This window comes from Aphelocoma coerulescens, chromosome 2, assembly GCF_041296385.1.
Source record: "Aphelocoma coerulescens isolate FSJ_1873_10779 chromosome 2, UR_Acoe_1.0, whole genome shotgun sequence".
In the NCBI taxonomy this organism is placed as follows: domain Eukaryota; kingdom Metazoa; phylum Chordata; class Aves; order Passeriformes; family Corvidae; genus Aphelocoma; species Aphelocoma coerulescens.
Genome location: NC_091015.1, coordinates 78,256,021 through 78,275,490, shown reverse-complemented (window position 1 = coordinate 78,275,490; position 19,470 = coordinate 78,256,021). Strand labels below are relative to the sequence as shown.

At 43.7% G+C, this 19,470-nt stretch overlaps 1 protein-coding gene across 6 annotated transcripts in view; it reads left to right on the top strand.

Moving 5' to 3' along the window:
* RREB1 (ras responsive element binding protein 1) overlaps positions 1 to 19,470 on the top strand; it is a 122,096-nt gene that overhangs the window by 85,883 nt on the left and 16,743 nt on the right. For all 6 annotated transcript variants that reach the window (XM_069008158.1, XM_069008159.1, XM_069008161.1 and 3 more), the window contains 2 exons: positions 11,841 to 12,030; positions 13,606 to 16,345. In XM_069008158.1, coding sequence (XP_068864259.1) covers positions 11,841 to 12,030; positions 13,606 to 16,345 — 2,930 coding nt within the window. The remainder of the gene's footprint in view (positions 1 to 11,840; positions 12,031 to 13,605; positions 16,346 to 19,470) is intronic.

The window sequence follows — 19,470 nt, the reverse complement described above, 5'->3', positions numbered from 1 at the left end:
AAGACTAGAACAGGTCCCTAAATCAAAGTCACAATTGTCAAAGCTCTGTGGATATGATTTAAGAGTGATGCTGGTATGCTTGTCTTTATAGAATTGTCTAGATGGTAGTAAGAGCTTTTTGTCAGGTATTTGCTTCAGCAATTTAAGACGTGTCAGTGAAGACAGGACAAGGAAGATGTGGTCCTCCCTGGACAGCTGGTATATTAAGGTGCAACTTACCCTGCCCATCTGGTTTAAAACATGCCTTTTGTCCTAGTCTAGACATGTCAAATGACACTGTCTGCCTGGCCCAACCTAACAAAAAGTCTTCTAGTAAGCAGAGCAGTTTGGACCGCTGTTAAGGTGACTCATCCCAAATGAAATGGGTTAAAATCCTTGGCCAGCACAGACTGTAATCCCCTGGTTCCCAGGGTTATGCAAGACTGTAGGATTCAACAAGATACAGAGAATGTAGCATGCCATTCTCAGTCCTGAGTTCAAGTGATTGAAGTCCTTTTGGTAAGGCTTAAGGGTGGTTTTTTTGAGTGAAAGAGATGAATAAAAGAGAATATTTTGCTAGGGTAGTAGAGCAGGAGACCTGTGTATACAGGTGTACCTGTGGCAGGGGAGCAAGCTGCAGAATGTAGAAGGTTTTCATCAAATCCTGTTGTTGCCTTATTGTAGAAGACAAGGGGAAATAACTCTTGTTAAAGTTCAAACAAACAAAAAAGCACAGTAACTGTGTTGTGAGCAAAGGGCAGAGAGCGTAACACCCCCAGTCTCCTTTTATTGCCCATATTGTAAAAGCAGAGTCACTTGATCAGGACCTGTGAAGAAGGTATTGGATGTGTATCCCAGGGTCAGATACTGTGGGTCTGGTCTTTCTTTTGGAGCTACTGCAGTAGGCAGCAGCCCAGCACACACTGTTTTGTCATGGTCAAAAATAAGTGATGCTCACTCTGCCTAGTCAGGCCTTTTGGTGTAAGGGCACAGGTCAAACATGCGATTCCTTTTTGCTCCCCCAGTAGTTCCTATAAAAAGGATTGCAGACCAGCTCTGAAGCAGTGCACCAGTGTGCACTGCCTTGATGGTGGCACCAGCCTCCCTTCAGGGATGCATCCTCGGCTGTGGCAAGGTGCCAGGGTGGGCAGGAGCTTCTGCCTGGCTTCCCTGTGGTCCTTTAATACTGCCATTTTAGTGGTGTTGTGTAAATACAGCCTCTTGCCCCCAGAGCTGTCTGAGTCTGTCTGTCCCAGCCACCCTCTGCTAAGTAGCAGAAAAGGTAAGGCTGTCTGGCAGCCCTGTGATCAGTATGTGAGCAGCTAATTTACAGGGTGGGCCATCACCCTTCCAGATACTGTCAAATGAACAACTTTAAATCACAGGGTTAGCTGTTCAAAGTCAGATGAAAAGACATTCACCATTGTCTTGCCCAGAACTGCTTTTTCATGTAAAACCCCGAGTAGGGAGCACCTCATTGTTTACTTGCAGCAGAATAAACAATACTTAATCCACTGATTGTGTGAAAGGGGCTCCCACTTGGGAGAGTATCTCTTGATTATGTAAAATCCTAAATCGTGCATCTTTGTCTCCTAATTACGGTAAGAACTGCCCTGCTCTTGCGAGCAATAATAGGGTCCTTTGTCCCATTGACAATGGGCTGTGGCCCTGCATCTCCTTCATGGCATCACACCCCCTGGTCAGTCGCTGTCCCTTTGAAGCCCTGGGTCCTGCACCCTAATTAATGACATGAGCTGGCCCCAGCAAGGTTGTCTGCAATGCCCATTAGCAGTGGGAGGTGGCCCAGGGGTGCTTTCTGACCCCCTTGGCCTTTCTACCTGGATTATTTAAAGAAGTCTTCTTCCCTGCAGCTGGGGCCTCAGGACACTGTCTATTTTGGTGAGTTTGTATGTGAGTGTTGATATAATTAGCAGAGAGCTGAAATGCTGCACAGCCAATAGGGAAAATGAGAAACCTCATGGAGCAGGGTAGTTCCTCTGGAAACTTTTGTGGTGCAGGGTTGCTGTCAAACGTGAAACTGTGCTTGTAAAGGTCGCCTGACAGCTCTGAGCAACGTCAGCAGTGTAAGCAGAGGAGATGTGAGGATTTCCCAGGGAGAAACCTCTCCAGATGCTGTGTTGAGTTTCTCCTCTTTCCTTTGGCAAATATAATTGAACAGGCTTAAAGTAAAACGTGTGGGTTTTAAAAAAAAGTACATGCACTATAAAATTGCTCTCTCTCTCAGTGTAGCCAGAGCATACCCTTTATATTTCCTCTCCTTCTCCTCTAGGTTTAGTGCAGTACGCTGTACCGTAGAGCTAAGTATTTTTAATTTTTCCTCCCTCTCAGCAGCAAGGAGACATTTATGCTTCCTCTCATGCCTGGGCATCTTCCTAAGGAGAGGAGGAGGGAGCTGGTGATGCTGTTGCAGTTATCTCCTTTCTTAGACTCATTCCAGCATCAGTTCTCAGCCAGGGTAGTTGTGCAGTTTGAATGTGGTAAAAGGCTGCCTCTTAATAAACATTATGAGGCTTTCTGATCACATTTGGTTCAGTGTGGCATTGCCTCCAGTTACAAGATTTGGTTTTGCTGTATCTTTGTAAGATATAAGAAACAAGTAGACGTTGCAGTGCGAAAGCCACTGTGTGCCTATGTCACTGAGCTGACCTGATGAGCAGAACCAGTAGATGCCTATTGCCATGAATGGATTCAGGGGAGATTAAGTTTTTTGACCTTCTATAGAGCCTCTCCAAACAGTGATATAATATGTTAAGCTTTGTAACTTGCAAATTCTGGGCATATTTTCACAAGGACAGCAAAAGCAGTTCTCTTCCCCCAGGGTTATGTGCTTCTGTAAAACCTCCAAACAAAGGAAACCAAAAGCTGTTCACAGCCTACCTTGTTCTTCAGAACAGCCTGCCCAAGTTTTGCTGAAATCGTGTAGAGGTTGAGTGCTGTAATGGAAAGCTATTGTTTTCAACAGCTCACAGATCAGTAACAGGCACAGCAACAGAAGAACTCAGGCCCTGGAAGGAAAAGTGTCAGGACACTCTGACCATCGGTATCTGTGGTCGTCTCCCTCTAGTTTTGCCAGGGTAACCACTGTGAGGTCATGTTTTTGAAAACATTTACAGATAGAAATTGCTATCATTATTTCTTGGTGTTACCTGGCTTCACTGACATGGAGTGGACAACTTAAATGCCATAGGAATGTTCTTCTGGACTCTGTGGGTAAATTGAAGATGTCTGCTACATGCAGCTTGCAATTCAGGCAAGCTGATCACCAGGTTTCCCCCTATGCCAGCACATCCACATTCTTCAGCGTATGGTGGGATGCTGCCAGACACCTGGACCTACGTCCCAATCTTAAATCATTTTAGCCAATGCACATGAGCAGCCCCATTTAAGTCAAGACAAAAGAAAGTGGGTTTTGGATGAAAAAGATACCAGCTACTTAGAATATGGCATGTTTATTGCCCAGTTACTGTTCTTCGAGGCAGTTCTGCACACTGGCTTTAGGGAGATAAAATAGTCACGAAAAGAAGTGGGGATTTAAAGTGTATGGAGGTGATTTCAGTCATTAGCACCAGTAGAAGACTAATACAAGGTTGTTTTAGAGCAGCAGTGACAGTGTAAAAGTACATTGTACGGAATGTCAAAAGGAAAGAAAGGAAACAGCCAGAAAAAGACCCTTAAGTGTTATTCCCGTTTTTGTGAATGCCTATCTAAGCAGTTTAGGAATTCACTTTCTATCTGTTCTCTCCTTATATAGTAGGGAATAATCCTTCTGGCTTCCTTTTTCTGAAGCACATTGCTGTCTACATGTGGCCAGCCTTTTGCGGGAAGAGTGTGTTAGTGATGCTACAAACTTGCAAGAGTGAAGGTGTTTGAAAACTAGATGTTGCTTGCAATTAATTTTACTGTGAGACAAAACTACGGGTTCATGATGGGGAGAGGAAGCTTCTTTCTAGTAGCTGACACTGCTGTTATTGGAAGCAACTTGAAGCGTGAATGACAGTCATCTTCATTCAGCATTACGAGGTTATAGATTGCTTTTTCTCTCTGTCACAGCTGTTGATGTGCACATAGCCTCATTCCTTGTTAACATTTCAAAATAAAAAACATTGCACTCTTTTAATGAAGATGGATAGTTCTGAGGTTGTTGTATCCTACACAAATTGTTGAGAGGGGATGGAGAGCACTCCAACATGAGCATGTTCTTCCTTGACCTCTGTTTTTGGCATACTGTATTTTGGCCCCAATATTTCCCTTTTTAGTAACTGAGATTGTACCGGCAAGGATAGTTTAGGTAGAAATTGCTCTGTTGTAGCCAAAGATGGAGGTGACAAGGGGCAGTTGTGTGACATTGCTGATTTGGGCAACTCTCCTGCCCTGCTCTGCTCTGCTCTGCTCTCAAGCTGGTTGCTCAGTGTCTTGCTGATAGAAACTAGGAACCAAATCCTAATCTCTTGCTGGCAGCATTTTCAGTGCAGGAGCAATTCCATGAGACAGCTGATGACGATGAAATCAGCTCTGGTAAATGCTATGACCAGAAATGTGCTGTCATAGAACGCAATTCTTGGTAAGGCAGAGGAGAGGGTATGCAAGCAAGCTGGTGAATGTATCCTTTCACTGAGTAAATGGAGAAGTAGAATCAGTGGGTTGTCTTGCAAAAGCAGAACAGAACTGCATGTTACGTGCCTTCTGAAGTTTCTGTTCAGAAAAGAGAGCTGGGAAACAACTGAAGAGCAGCACGAGTCAAACACTGGCCTAGAAGTGGTCAGCTCACATCAGGGAGCTCATTGTGTGAGGAAACTGGGAATCCAGAGCAGCCGGATAAAAATACTGGCTGGTGAATGGACACAGAGAGTGATGCTCTCATGTGAAACTGTGTGGTGTGTCACATGGTGTTGAGTATCTTAGCTTGGCTGCCAGAATAGAAAGTGGGTAAATGCAAAGCTGACTGTAGCAGAAAGCTGCTTGTAAAAGGGCATGCAGGAGGGAGAAGGGGCTGAGCCAAAATAGGTTATTAGCACGCCTGCCTGATCCTAAGGAGCAGGATTTGTTTATATGCAGGCTCTCTCAAAGTGCTGGTTGCTGCTCAGTGTGTTGGCAGTCATGTCTGCATGCTGAGCATATCTTAACCTGCAAATGTAGATAAAGGCAAGGGACTGCAGTCCAGATTCAGCTGCACCAATTTGTGAGCCCTGTTGTGATCAGTGGATGCTTATAGGATAGAGAAACCCCTGGAGATGTATTTCTCCTTCTGTAACTCAGGATAAGTGGTGGTATATTTTTTTTAACATGGTAGACACATAGATTTCTTTTTTAACTTGCTGTTAATTTTAAAATTACACAAGTACTTGGCTTCCATATTTGAAAGATGTGTTAGAAGATAGGAAGAGCTTTTCATTTCTTACCTTGAATGAATACCAGAAGGTTCACTTGAGTTTGTGTGCACAAATAACAACTGTTATTCTGGATGTTGTGCAGCTTCTAATTTTGGTAGTGCAGAGGACTATACTGGTCAGGTTTTTTTTTTCCCCAGGTATGTTTGCCCTAACTATTAAACCCTTCATTGTTATTTAAGTTGATCTTCAGCTGTTTCTCTGTGATTCTGTCCAGCCAGTTTGTTGACACTTCTGGTTTTTAAAACTTTGACCTTTATTAAGTAAAAAAGTCATTATGAGAAAATGACTAGTTTATGTGAGTGTCTGCAGGCCATCTCCCGTTTTCCCATTATTTTGTCTTAGTTGCATGTTAATTTTGTTGAAGTAAATGGTAGAGTAAGCCACTGTTCCACCAGGGCAGAGGTGTTTAAATCTGGCTCTATTGAAGTGTTGCTGGTAAATGCAATTCATTACAGTGTTAGGAAGAAGTTCTTACTCATTTTTCTTTGCTCACACACAAAGGAAGTTAAAACATGACACAGCATGGCTTGTGCCTTTTTATTAAACCTTACAGCAGTTAATTTCACTGGAGTTACTTTGACGGTGGGAGTTACTGGTGTGGACACTGGCTCTGTAGCATGCTGACAAATTTCTGAAGCACAACATCACCCTGGTTTATATCGGGTCTGTCCTGGCTCCTACAGGATATTTTTCTCGCCTGGACCACAGTGCAGCTGTAGGAATGCACATAACGCTGTGCATCCCTCTATTAATAGAAAGGTTGGTACAGGGGGTTCAGCCTTGGCTGCACCCAAGGGTGCCTTCTTTGAGGGAGAGGATTAAAGAGAGTGACAGGAGACATCGGTAACAAAATCAGACCGCAGTGGGGCAGTGGAAGAGGGGAAAAGTTAGAAGAAAAGTCCCTCCTTTGCTGAGGCTGTGAAGCAGCATTTACTGAACATCTAGTGGGCTGTGTCCATCCCCTTAGGGAAGGGGAGCCTCTCCAGCTGGCCGGGAGTTGGCTTCTGGTGCTGCCTTCGGTTCTAGCACAGCCCCATAGCGGTGGGCGAGGTCGAGATGGGAGAGCAGCAGGTCCTTTGGGGTCAGACACGCTGTGATGCTGCCGGGAGGGAGGCAGGAATGGGCATTGCAGGGCAGCAGGAGGGCCTACAGGGATTGCTGGGAGGGAATCCAGAGGAGCAGGGTTCACAGCACTGCTGCTTTTCCATCACTCATCTGCAGCAAATGGGAGAGATTAGTGCGGCTGTTGGATGTTATTTCCCAGGGCCCTGGGTGTGGAAGCCAGGAAGGGTTGTTTTTTGGTTTTTTTATCCAAAAGGAGATGAGTATCTGGACCTGGGTGGGGTTGCACAGGAGCAGAAACCAGTTGGCTCTTTCTCATCTCTCTCACTTTGCCTTGCCCCAGAAGTGAAAGAGAAGCAAAGGAATCTTTTCCTGAAGGGGAGTATGTATGTAACCTGATGGCTTTTCTTTCATAGGTGGCGACAGCCCTTGTGTTTAAAACTTTCCTTTCTCCATCTCCCCGTCCTTGTCAGGCTCCCCTGCAGCTGGACATTGCCAGTGTGGAGGCTGGGAGCCTGCTCCCACTGCCGGTGTGGACATGAGTCATCAGCAGGGAATCACCCATCTTTCTCTTCTACTCAGTTGTATTATTTTTAGGTCAGCATAGGAATTTCTTTGCTCATGAGAGCCACATGAATTCTGCAAATAATGTGAGAGAGAAAGGAGAAGAATAACAACAGAGGTAGAAAACACACGGTACCAACTGGGGATTTCAGTGGGAGGTGTTAGTCAACTTCATAACTTAATTGTGTATTAATGACTTCTGTCCCAGGATATGTTTCATTCTTTTTTTTGTGTTCCTTGCTTCTGTTAGTGGAAGTTGGTAAAGAACACAGACAGGAAAGGAACAAAGTGGTACAAAGCTTTTTTATTTTAGATAAGGCCTAGAAATTAGCACTGTTTTTATTTGTTACCATCCACAATATGGGCAACTTTGTAGTACCGAGCTGCATGGATGAAAACAGATTTTAGTCCGTGTGGTTTCAGAAGTACAAGTAGAATAATGGTAAATGTCACTTTCCCACCAACAGTCTTGGGTAATGCAGAGCATAGTGTTTGTTTAATTTCTTGGTAACATAATGATATATACAAACATTTGACATTTGCATCTTGACTACTGAAATATAAAATCTAGAAGGATTGAATATTTGTCTGCACTACTCTTAATTAAAATCAAGACTGATTAATTTTGCTTAAAATTCAGCTCTGTATTTCCTTTCTAAAATGTCTTTCCATTTCTTAAAGAAGAAAACCTATTTGCTGACAAATTGGAGTTGTCCAGAGGAGTGTAGTGCAAGGCAACAGGCACAGCTTACGTAAACTTTTCTTGCAGAGGGTGCCACTTACCAAAAGTGTAGCAAATCCTGCCTTGCCCCTTTGAACAAGCTTTGCAAAGCACTGACTATTTCTTAAAGCCTGTTAAAATGCTTTTATATCCTAATTATCATTACCGATTTCAAGAATACTAACTTATTTTAGGAGAAAGCTTTTTAATGGTGTGTTTTTACACAGAGACCTTGTCTGCATTTAAAAAAGAAAAAAAAAAAAGAAAAAGCTGCACTGGTGTAGTAATAATTAATCAGACCTGCCTGGTGTGATACATGGCCTGAGCACCAAGGGCAGCCTGGTCGTTCCATTGTTACATTTTGGTTCTGCATTTGTGTTTTAGGAGTTCTGTTTCCTTACTTGCTTGTTTTTTACACCTTGGCCAGCAAGCCAGAGCCCTGGTATTATATTTGCTTTGTTACAAATATGAGCAACTCCAAAACATAAAGGCAATTGAGAATTAAAGTAATTTTAAAGAGGCCTTAGCTGCTGGAAACATTTTGTTTCCGAACCTCTGTGCTTGGAACTGAACAGCTTTTTTCTCCCTACTCTGGAATCATATTTATAGAAAAATGGAAGACTGTGGCCAAGACCAGGAGTCACATGATAACACAGCAGCTTTTATTAGATACATCTGGAAACTTACCTTGCTTTTAGTAGGTAGAGTGCTTTTATCTCTGCACAGGTGTTGAGCCATTGCTCGGCCCGTTCTGCTAACAACCTCAGAAGCTGTTCCATCAGTGTTCTCTGCAGCTATGTCATCCATGTTTGACTTGGAACTGCACATGAGCAGACTTGTGAAATTTTAAGGAGAGGGAGGCTTTTCTGGTGTTTTGTTTTGTGTTTTTAAAGTTCATCATGAGCAAACTATTACCATATGTTTCAGATGCTTTATTTGATATGCTGGACTTTTCAGACTTTCCACAGTTACTAATTTTTTTTTTCTTAAGCAGTTTAAACAAGATGAAAAAACATTCATATCACCTAGGATTCCTTTCTCTTGTTCTTCTTATCTAGATTTAAAAATACTGTAGGCAGTGACACTACCCAAAGATGGAAAAGAGTAATGATGACAAAACAGAGAAATTAATAGTTAGACTTCCATAAAAAAACCTAATGCTTCCAGTTAAAGCACTGTTAGGCATGGCAGCTTACTCCATTTTAAATTAACACAAGCCTTAGTCAATGCAGCATGATGCTTGCCTTAACTAGTTAGGTTTTGACACGTAGTACCTGTAAGCTTTGCTTGGAGGTGCTGGGGGTCCATGCCTGGACCACAGAGAAAGGCAGGGCATCCACAGCTCCTTCCCATGCTCCAGCTCCCATGGGGTTCTTTAAGTTGTGCCACCAGGGCAAGGTGCTGAGCCAGGGTGCAGTGCATTTATATGCCCTGAAGAGCCTGCAACTTGAGATGACAGGCATGATTTATCTGGATGTTTCTTTTTTCAGCCAGGTGCTTCTTTCTGACCTAATGGAAGAAGAGCTTAATCTTTCTCCCAGTTTCTCTTTTTGTTTGCTGCTTCTTCGCTCACAGCAAGGAAAATACAAGACTAAGGAAGAAAGAGAAAAATAAATATGGTTAATAAAAGAGAGCTTATATTCTTTTTATAAGATATGTTACTTTCTGTTTGGGGGAGAGGAGGCAGTTCCCTTTGCATGGAAAGCACCATTTTTGAATTGCGAATTTTTACTGTCCTGAGGCTAGCAGTTGATACAGGTGTACTGTGAAGGACTTTCACATGGGTGTTTGCTCTGAAAGATTAACTCTCAAGTGCAGCTTTTGTAGGAGCCCTAAATCAAGTAGTGCTGAAAATCAGCATGTTGCAAGGTGGAGGTGAGGAGGAGTGCAGGATGAACAAGGCACACCTCCCTGCTGTGGAGGATGTCTGGCTGCTTGACAAGGAGCACTGGTTCTTGCTCAGCCCAGATTTTAGGGATACAGTGGCAGGAGCCAGTGCTCCCAGTTACTTTGTGGTGCTATCACTGGTAGCTGTGCCTGCCCTCTCACACACAGCTGCTGCACTGGGTTCCTGGCCCCAGGGGAGGCCAGGCACATTGGGACTTACAGAGGTGCTTCAGGATGCACCGAGGTGGCGGTCTGTGTCCCTTTGCATAACAGCCTGCAATGCTTCCAGTGGTGCAGGAGAACTGTTTCCAAGCCCTCCGTGTTTGTATATTGACATACCAGGAGGAACATGTCAGGAGCACTGCTTGTTTTCATGCAAGGCATTTTCATCACCTCTAAAAACAATTTATTTCAGTAGCCTGCAAGTTTGTCTCATAACTCTTTAATGCTCTCTGTCCCCCAGTGGTTTTGGTGGTTGTGTTTTTGTTTTCACTGGAGATGAAAGCTTTGCATCACAGAACAGGTGCTGCTAGGTGAGCTGGAGGAGAGCTGTAGATCCTGATGCTGGAGAAGTACTATGTGTTGGCCATCCCCCCCTCCCCAAGACTGTTGTCACATTTGGCATACCTCTTTAAGTAAACATTAGCTTTGTAAATGGCATTGGTTCGGTATTTAATGGAATGCAGGAACTGTGTCAGCAATAATTATAAAGGTAGGATGCAAGTGAATTGACAGAGTTAAAACAGATTAAACCTTCAGCGCATAATATTTATGTGCAGGCTTTCTGGGTACTGTGATAACAATGGCCGTGTTATATACACATCACACTTACTTCTTTCACCACTCAGGGACTATGAGTCCAGTTGCTTTGTGGTTGACTTGGTTATCTCTTCATTTTCAGGGAATAAAAAAATGGCTGTGGGAGTTTATGTAGTGATAAAATGAACAACAATGGGAGTTTGTTAGGGACAGGACAGGGAGGGGGTGGTTTCAGGATTTTGTCAGAAGTAATTTCTAATTGCAGGATGTTTTTTTAATGAGTAGGCACATGTACTTCTCCTTGATGTAGAGAGCAAAGACAGTATGGGGAGAACTAAGGCCAGGGGCAGATGTGAAAAACTCCTAGTGCTTATAATATTCTCGCTGACAAAATCTGACTGCCTCATATCCACTGGTGTTTTGCTTCTGGGGAACCCACGATTTGGTTGGGAGCTGGACCTTGACCACAAGGAAATTGAGGTTGGGTGAAACTGTGTGTCACTTACTGAATGCAGAGTGGACGTGACCTGTCATGCTGCAGAGCTCACACTCCAAATATTTAAAAGGCAATAGGCTTTGTTGACATATTGGCCAAATGTTGCTGCATAGCCCTTACTGCCTGAAGCATAGCTTTGATTGTTTAATGTGATGTTTTATGTGAGAAGCCCTTGTTTAGCTGAATTTGGGATTTGAGAACTTAGGAAAAACAAGAAATCACAGCAATAAAGTGTGGGTAGGAAAAGACGGTGCTTCTGCATTTTCATTCAGGGCTACCTGGCTGTGAAGGGGGTGTAAAAGTGTCATAAGTGTTGAAACTGTTTCAGGTCTTCCTCCTCTGAACCTTTCTCCCCTTTAAGGAGCACTTGTTTTCCTCTTAAAGCAGTCTATTCCTCAGAACAGCTTTGAAAAATCAGTGACAGTTTATGGAAAGGCAGTGTGAGGAAGATTCACGCACAGGTATTTCAGTGGTGTGCAGTAGTATGTTTTAAGCAGTGGTTATAAAAGGTGCTATTTTTACATTTGTTTGCTGCTTAGGTGAGATTTAGCCTCTCCATGTCACTGATTTTTTAAAAAAATGTTATTTATTTTAATAGTACTTTTCAGTAAAAATGAAATGGTGTAATGCCATTGAAATATTTTTGGTTGGACACTGAAAAGGTTTTCACAAGGCTGTGGTCTCAGCTGCTGTTCTACCATCTGCCCGTGTGAGATTGTCAGTTCTCATATTCTTTAAACTTCCAGTGGACTTATTAGCCAGAAACTGGTAGAAAGTGACTGTGACCGAAATGGCCTTTCGTGGTGATAGGTTTTAATGCACTGTGGCTTTGTTTTGCATTTAGCAGGTTCTTGGTATCATGGGATGAGGGGAAAGAGGATGTCCCAGTGCAAGCAGAACGCTAGTTCTCAAGCTTGCAGCAGTCAGTAAGTAATTTCTGTTTTCTTCCTTTCCTTTCCAGGTGTGACATCTGTTGTATTACCTTTCGAACTCATCGGGGCTTACTGCGCCATAATGCAGTTATCCACAAGCAGCTTCCCCGGGATCCCATGGGAAAGCCTTTCATTCAGAACAACCCTTCGATTCCAGCAGGCTTCCATGACTTGGGATTCACGGACTTCTCCTGTAGGAAGTTCCCCCGCATTTCTCAGGTACTCTCTGTTCTTCATAGCCTAAGGTATGAGGTGCTGCAGTGCTTATCTGATGAACTCATCCAAAGATTTGTCCTGCGTGTAGAATATTTTGTGGAAAGCACATCACCACTGTTTGTGTAGGCTTCAAACACTTTATGCTTTTACTTTTTCTTTCTTAATCTAAAGAATATTGGCACTGGGGTTTTTTTTTCACCATTCCAGTGGATAACTATCAGTGTAAAGATGCATAAAAAAATTTAAAGGTTGACTTTGGTCTTGCCCCTTTGAGCCTACCCAAAAAATCCTACATCTGAAATCAGTAGGGAGTACACATGGTAAGGAAGACATTATTTATTTTAGTTTACTCTAACAAGGATGTAGTTAGGGTGTGAAAGTTTTTATTACAAAAAACTTTGAGCAGTTGCCTTACTAACTAAACAGTGACATCTTCAGTGATTTCCTCACAAAACACTCCACAGTGTTCCTCATGTAAGGTTTGAGGGTTTTGCACCTTTGAGGCACAGTGGCTGGGGAAAGTCAGGGAGATAGTCTGTAAACATTTTTCTGAGAGCCATAAAGCTTTCTGTTGGGTGGTATGATTTGTCCCTCTGTCAAACCTTGCCTGCCTTAGTCAGTTTGGGTCTGGATGAAACTGCATATCTATTAAAAAAAAAAATTAACAGCACAATCCACCAGGATCATGCTTGGTTTCTGCACTTTTCTTACTCTTCTGGGATTAAAGCATTGATTTCCAACCCTTCTGACTGCAAGGTGGTAGATTTGATATTTGCTGCTGGTCCAGGGGAGCATGTAGGTCATTCTGTCAGTCTGTTAAAGTTTTGGTATAAAACTTACGAAATCAAAAGAAAGCACTTCTTAAATAAAGTTTATTTCTTTTGTAATTAATGACAGACATTTAAAGTTATTAAGGGATTTGAATGTTGGTATTTTCCTTTTGTAATAATTTTGCTTTCACTGTGAGAGAAGACTTATGAAGTATTTAGAGCCTATAAAGATCTTGCCAGCCCTCTACTAGTATTTTTCTTGGGAGAATAAATGTAATCAGACTTCCTTAACCAAAACCACTCTGCTTTAGTCTCTGAGTTTCATTGATCTGCTTTTGGAGGATTTTATTTTGGTTGGTTTATATTGTTTTGCCTTCTTGGATGCCTTTTTTTTTTTTTTTTCTTTTGTTGCTCTCCTTCTGGCTTCTTTGTAGTAGAGCTAAAGGAGATAGTCTACTGCCCAGCTTCCTTGCTGTGTGGTGTACTGAGGTTCCTGTCCTGTCAGTGACACAAGAGAAGTTTCTGATAGGGAAGTTTAGGATGGAAGAGAATTTGAGAGTCTGAACAGCCTTCTGAAGGAGTTTACCTTTATAGAAGGGAACTTTTGGAGAATCAGCCCTTAATTCAGATACACCCATTAGGAGACCAAAGGCTATGGAGTGGGAGTATGTCCATGCCAAGTAGGTGATGGCTGCTCTAAACCCCTTAGCTTAGTGGAAGAGAGAGCGAAAAGTTTTTGGTTTGCAGCAGCATTTGATGCCTTTCCAGTTTGAGATTCCTACTCTAAATATTTTTGCATGTCTTGCAGGTCTGGTGTGAAACAAATTTGCGAAGGTGCATCAGTGACTTCCATCGATTTATTTGCGAGATGTGTAACAAGGCATTCCCCATGCTTTCGGCACTCAAACTGCACACAGAAACTCATGTGGTAGATCAGGGAAAAGACAAGCACAAGCCACAGTCCATGACCCCACCCAGTGAGAACCCAGACCAGAAAGCCTTCATGGCATCCTTGGGCCTACAGTACACCAAAGACATCAAGCCTGTCAAGCAGGAGGACAATATACAAGATGAGGTCCAAGAAATGCGGCTCAGAGCACTGAAGAGTAACCTACCTCAGGAACCCGGCAGCACCAGTCTGCTCAGCCTCTCTCCTCTGGAAACTGCCTCCATGGGAGGGTCATTTTCAGTCCTTCCCCCTACAAAAGAAAACATAAAGCTTCTCTCGCTGCAGCCTTTCCAGAAGGGTTTTATTATCCAGCCTGACAGCAGTATTGTGGTGAAACCCATCTCCAATGAGTCTGCCATTGAGTTGGCAGACATTCAGCAGATCTTGAAGATGGCTTCTTCTGCTCCTCCTCAAATCAGTCTTCCTCCACTTTCTAAGGCACCTTCTGTCCCTGTGCAGTCAATTTTCAAGCATATGCCACCACTGAAGCCAAAGCCTTTGGTAACACCCCGAACAGTTGTTGCAACCTCTACACCTCCTCCTCTTATCAGTGCCCAGCAAGCCTCCCCCGGCTGCATCAGCCCAAGTCTCCCACCTCCCCCTCTGAGGCTGATCAAGAACTCGGTGGAGTCTGCCTCCAACTCTCATCTCCCCCAACCAGGAGCCAAATCAAGTCCTTCCTCACAGTTGCTCCTCCAACCCAAAGTAGAGCCTTTAACTCAGCATGAGATGAAGACCCAGCTGGAGCAGGACAGCATCATTGAAGCTCTCCTGCCTCTGAGTATGGAAGCCAAGATCAAGCAAGAAGTCACAGAGGGAGACCTCAAAGCCATTATCGCAGGGGCAGCGAACAAGAAGACCCCGACCATGAGGAAAGTTTTGTACCCCTGCCGTTTCTGTGACCAGGTGTTTGCCTTCTCTGGTGTCCTGAGAGCTCACATCCGTTCTCACTTAGGTATTTCCCCGTATCAGTGCAACATCTGTGACTACATCGCAGCTGACAAGGCAGCGCTGATCCGGCACCTGCGGACGCACAGCGGGGAGAGGCCTTACATCTGTAAAATCTGCCACTACCCATTCACAGTGAAAGCCAATTGTGAGAGGCACCTGCGAAAGAAGCACCTCAAAACGACCAGGAAGGATATTGAGAAGAACATTGAATATGTCACCAGCAATGCTGCAGAGATGGTGGATGCCTTCTGCTCCCCAGACACGGTGTGCAAGCTGTGTGGAGAGGACCTGAAGCACTACCGAGCCCTCCGCATTCACATGAGGACACACAGCGGCTGCCAGAAGAAGAAGCCGTTCGAGTGCAAGGAGTGTGGCACGGCCTTTTCAGCCAAGAGGAATTGCATTCACCACATCCTAAAGCAGCACTTGCATGTGCAAGAAAAGGAGATTGAGAATTACATCTTAATGGTGGACTGCAGTGCCCAGGAAAGCCAGACAGACCCTTCATTATTGGAGGACAGCACTTACATGGACCACAAGCCCATGACAACTTTCCTGGAGCCACAAAACGGCTTCTTGCTGGGAACATCATCTCACGTTTCCATCAAACGTGAACCTGTGGGCAACTTCCCCATGGATTTTGATGAGCCATTGGATTTCTCTCAGAAGAGCAAAAGCCTGAGTGCTGTGCAAGTGAAGCAGGAGAACCTGTTCGGCTCATCTCTGTCCCTTTATGACTGTTCCATGGAGCCTATCGACCTGTCCATCCCCAAAATCCTGAAGAAGGATAAAGATGATGCCCCCTGTGAAGCCAGGAATCAAGAGTTGGCTGCATCTGGGAACAGTGATAAGGCCTATAACTGTCTGCAGTGTCCTTTGGTTTTTGGTGCCAGTGGGAACTCAGAGACAAATCGGGGTGTCAGACATCCCCAGCCACTGAAAGGTTCTTTGCATTTGACTGTCCCAATCATTTCCCCGGCTCTCCCTGGCAATTCTGCCTTGCTGAGACCCCTGAGGCCTAAACCACCACCACCACCTCTCTTGCCAAAGCCTTCAGTAACTAAAGAGCTGCCACCATTGGCTTCCATCGCACAGATCATTTCATCTGTGTCTTCTGCTCCCACTTTGCTGAAAACAGAGGCTGCAGATGCCAGTCCCAAGGCAGTGAGCAGCTCCACTGGGTGTGACAAATCAGGGAATGCCAAAGCTAAAGTGACAATCGTGACCACCGTTCAGAGAGACTCCAGCCTGCCCAGTGACCTGTCTCAGGCTTGTGATCCAGAGCAGTCTCCCGTTGCTGATGCTGGGTTGACTAAGAAAAGAGGTAGAAAGAAAGGAACGAAAAATAAGCCTAAACTTAGCAGTAGTGTGGATCTGGAGTCAAGTGGGGAATTTGCCAGCATAGAGAAGATGCTGGCTACCACAGACACTAACAAATTTAGCCCATTTCTGCAGTCCACTGACAATTTCAAGGAAGAAAGTGACAGAAATGGAACAAGTGAGGATGAGAAGGAAACTACCAAGGATAAGCTGCTGAGAGGGAAGAAGAATGCGTACTCAGACTGCCTGCAAAATATCGCCTGTCCTTACTGTCCTCAAGTCTTTCCATGGGCACATGCCCTGCAGCGGCACATGCTCACTCACACAGGTAAGAGTGCTCTGTGCTCACAGTAGGTTGTAGCCCCTGAGAATCTTCCTTTCTCTGACGTCTGATTTGTATTCTTCATTATTATTTTGCTAATAATCCCTTAGCTGTTGCTGCATAGTGGTGGTGGTAGATTTTTCAGAAATGGAATAATCTCTGTGTCTTTGAGTATGAGGGGGCAAATAGAACTATTAATACTCATTTGACTTCAGTGGCATAACTTTAGTGTTGCTGGAAAGAGACTCAGGTTTCAGTTGTTCTGTTATTATTGTCTTGCCTTGAAGGGGAACATGTGTGTTGAATATTTCATCATGCCTTACATGGTTTGTTTGTCTGCTGATGGCTGTTTTTGGCTGCATCGGTAATGATAAAGAGATCTCTAACAATGAGAGACAGTAAGTGTAGAACTGTGGCAGGAAAATAAAATAATATAGTGCTTAGCATTTTTATTTTCTTGCGGTGGCTTTTATTTGACAGATCAAAGAAGGATGCGAGAAGCTGCTCATCCTGAGCATTATGTAATAGCTTGCCTCTAGGGAAAGTTTCTCCTCACACATAGACAACTAAAAGTGGGCACATGCCCTAAGATGTGGAGATGTGTATGGAATCTCTAGCATTGTGCCACTGTGTAACTAACCTCAGACCTGGTGTAAACAAAAGGAGAAACTGGGTAGGGAGATTTATTCTAGGTCTGGGGTTATTTTTCATTCTTCACTATAAAGGAAATACTGCATTGAATTCTGTGCTGATTTGAAGTTCACTCATTCTTCCACCCACACTGTAATAAAGTAATTAGTAGATTCTCATCCTGCTCCAGAGGGAGAGGACAAAGCTCTACTTGCTGTTGCACCCTTTTAAGTCAGTCACAGTTGTTGATACTATTTACTTCATTATGCATTTCAACTCCTGACATAAAGAATAAAAATTAGGGATTTTTTATAAGAAACATAGGGGATTTGAGTATAGCCTTATAAAAGTTCTGGGTTTTTGTTGTTTTGTTTGTTTTTTTTTTTTAAGAAGATGAGGTTTCCTGAAACAATTGATTCATGTCTGTGCTAAAGAGGGAAACCTGAAGAGGTTAGCTAAGAGGTTTAAAGGGAATCTGAGCTGTGGAGTAGTCCCTATTACAGTTTCATTTGGGTGATGCGAGGACATAACTTGAAAGGTGTGAGTGCAACAGTGAGGCTATTGTTTTATGGTCCACAGAGACCAAATTATTTCATCTTATTAAGCATACAGTTTACTTCTTGGTGAAGGAGAGCTCTTTACTCGTATCTCAATTGTTTTCCAACACCTTGGTCTCCAAACAAAAAATATAGTTACTGAAGAACTGTTCATGAGACAGAAAACAATGGAGAGGCTTTTCCCAGACTAAGAGGTTTGACCTGCTTATTGATGGCAGGCTTCCAAGGTAGCAGCACTGGTGTAAACCCTTAATGAAGACAGGAAAATGCACTCAGCCATGAATTACACTGGTAAAACTTGTCTCCCTTATGACCACCAGGCTTGGAAGGAGACGCTGTCCTTTTAGAAAGCCTGTGCTGCAATTGCCACAGATCAGGATTTTTGGTGATACTGCATCAGCGGCAATAGATCCCAGTTGGTGTGCTCTGGCAGTGATAATACTGAGCTCTTTTCTAGTCATTGTCTCAGTGTTGAGAGAGACTTGTTGCTGGTGGACCACCCCACAGCAAGTTTTGGCTGGCCTTGGGGCATCTGCCTTCAGATAGCAAGAGTCTTCTCATTCTAAACTGGGAGTTTCCAGGAGCTCCCCTGTGGCAGCACTATCGATGAGGCCTGCTGGAGGGGAGAGGGAGAGGTAAGCTGGGAAGGTGGAGGGAATTTAGGCCAAGGGAGGTGGTACCAAAGCAGGCCCGAGGATGCATCCAGATGGAGCAAGTCCTGTGTTTTTGTGGTGGATGTCAGGTGCTGGTGGCATGCAAGGAGTGTGGCAGCTCTGTGGTAGATGCAGCAGTTTGCTGGCTTTCTCTTCTGGGTGGGCAAATTGGTTTTCTTGTGGAGAAATCGGCAGTGTTGTAGTGCAGCGCAACGTTCCTGTCCCCACCTATTGCACAGGCAGTGACTTGTTAGCTCTGTTTTGTAAAAGGAGTTAGGAAAAAAATCTGTTCACTAATCCTATTGTAAAGAGAAAAGGGGAACTTTATTATTGTCTGTGCTTGATGGCTGCTCCCTGACCTGGGTAGAGAAAGGACTAACAGGCTGACATGAATGGGATAGATGAGAGTCCTAGTGGTCTGCTTCCAAACTGCAAGTGTTGAATATGTGATCCATAGGCAATCACAGCAGGCAAGCTGACTATACAACACTGCTATCAAAAAAACCCCAGAGCAGTTGTTTGAGCTAAAAAGCAACAACTAGCTCGTCTATGTCTGTTTGTAGAGAAGTTGTTATTGAGTTAATTCATGTAAGTGGTCTAAGTTAGGATGAGAAAAGGTTACATAATTTTGAGCATTTAAGTGTTATCTGTATATTATGAGTTTTGAACTGCTGTATTCATACAGACATAAAAAGATTTTTGCAAGTGTGTCTTTCATGTTCAATAAAATTTCAACACGGAGGCTGCCTTCCATGTGGTGTCAAGATCGTATTTCCCTTTTGTGAAAGTGCAAAAATGCACATGCTACCAGTAACCCACATCCCTTATGCAACCAGAGGTGTCTCCTTTGGGAGCTTTTGCCCGGCTTATCCTTGCCTCAGCACCACTGTGTGTTTGGGTTTTTTTAATTCAAAAGCATTTCCCTGAAGAAGCATACACCTTCCTCAGTGGTTTTTATTTTAATGGTGAGCTCACAAGTGGGACACTGGGAATTTGGCATAGCTTGGTTTTATACAGTGCCTAACACAGTAGCTGTGTTTTGTTCGAACATGCTCGAACACTGGCTTTTAACACTTTTTTTCTTGATGTCTTTACTGTATAATTTACTTTTCTGTGTTAACTCAGTTTGCCTTTTTTCTTTGCTCTTCCCTCCTGCTCTTGACTTCTTAAATTCTCAGAACCGTGACTAAGATGTGCCCTGCAGGTGATGCAGTTGATTTTGCTCCTTTTATAGGATGCGGATCAGACTAGGTTCAATATAAAATTACAATAATGATCTTTTTTTAACCAC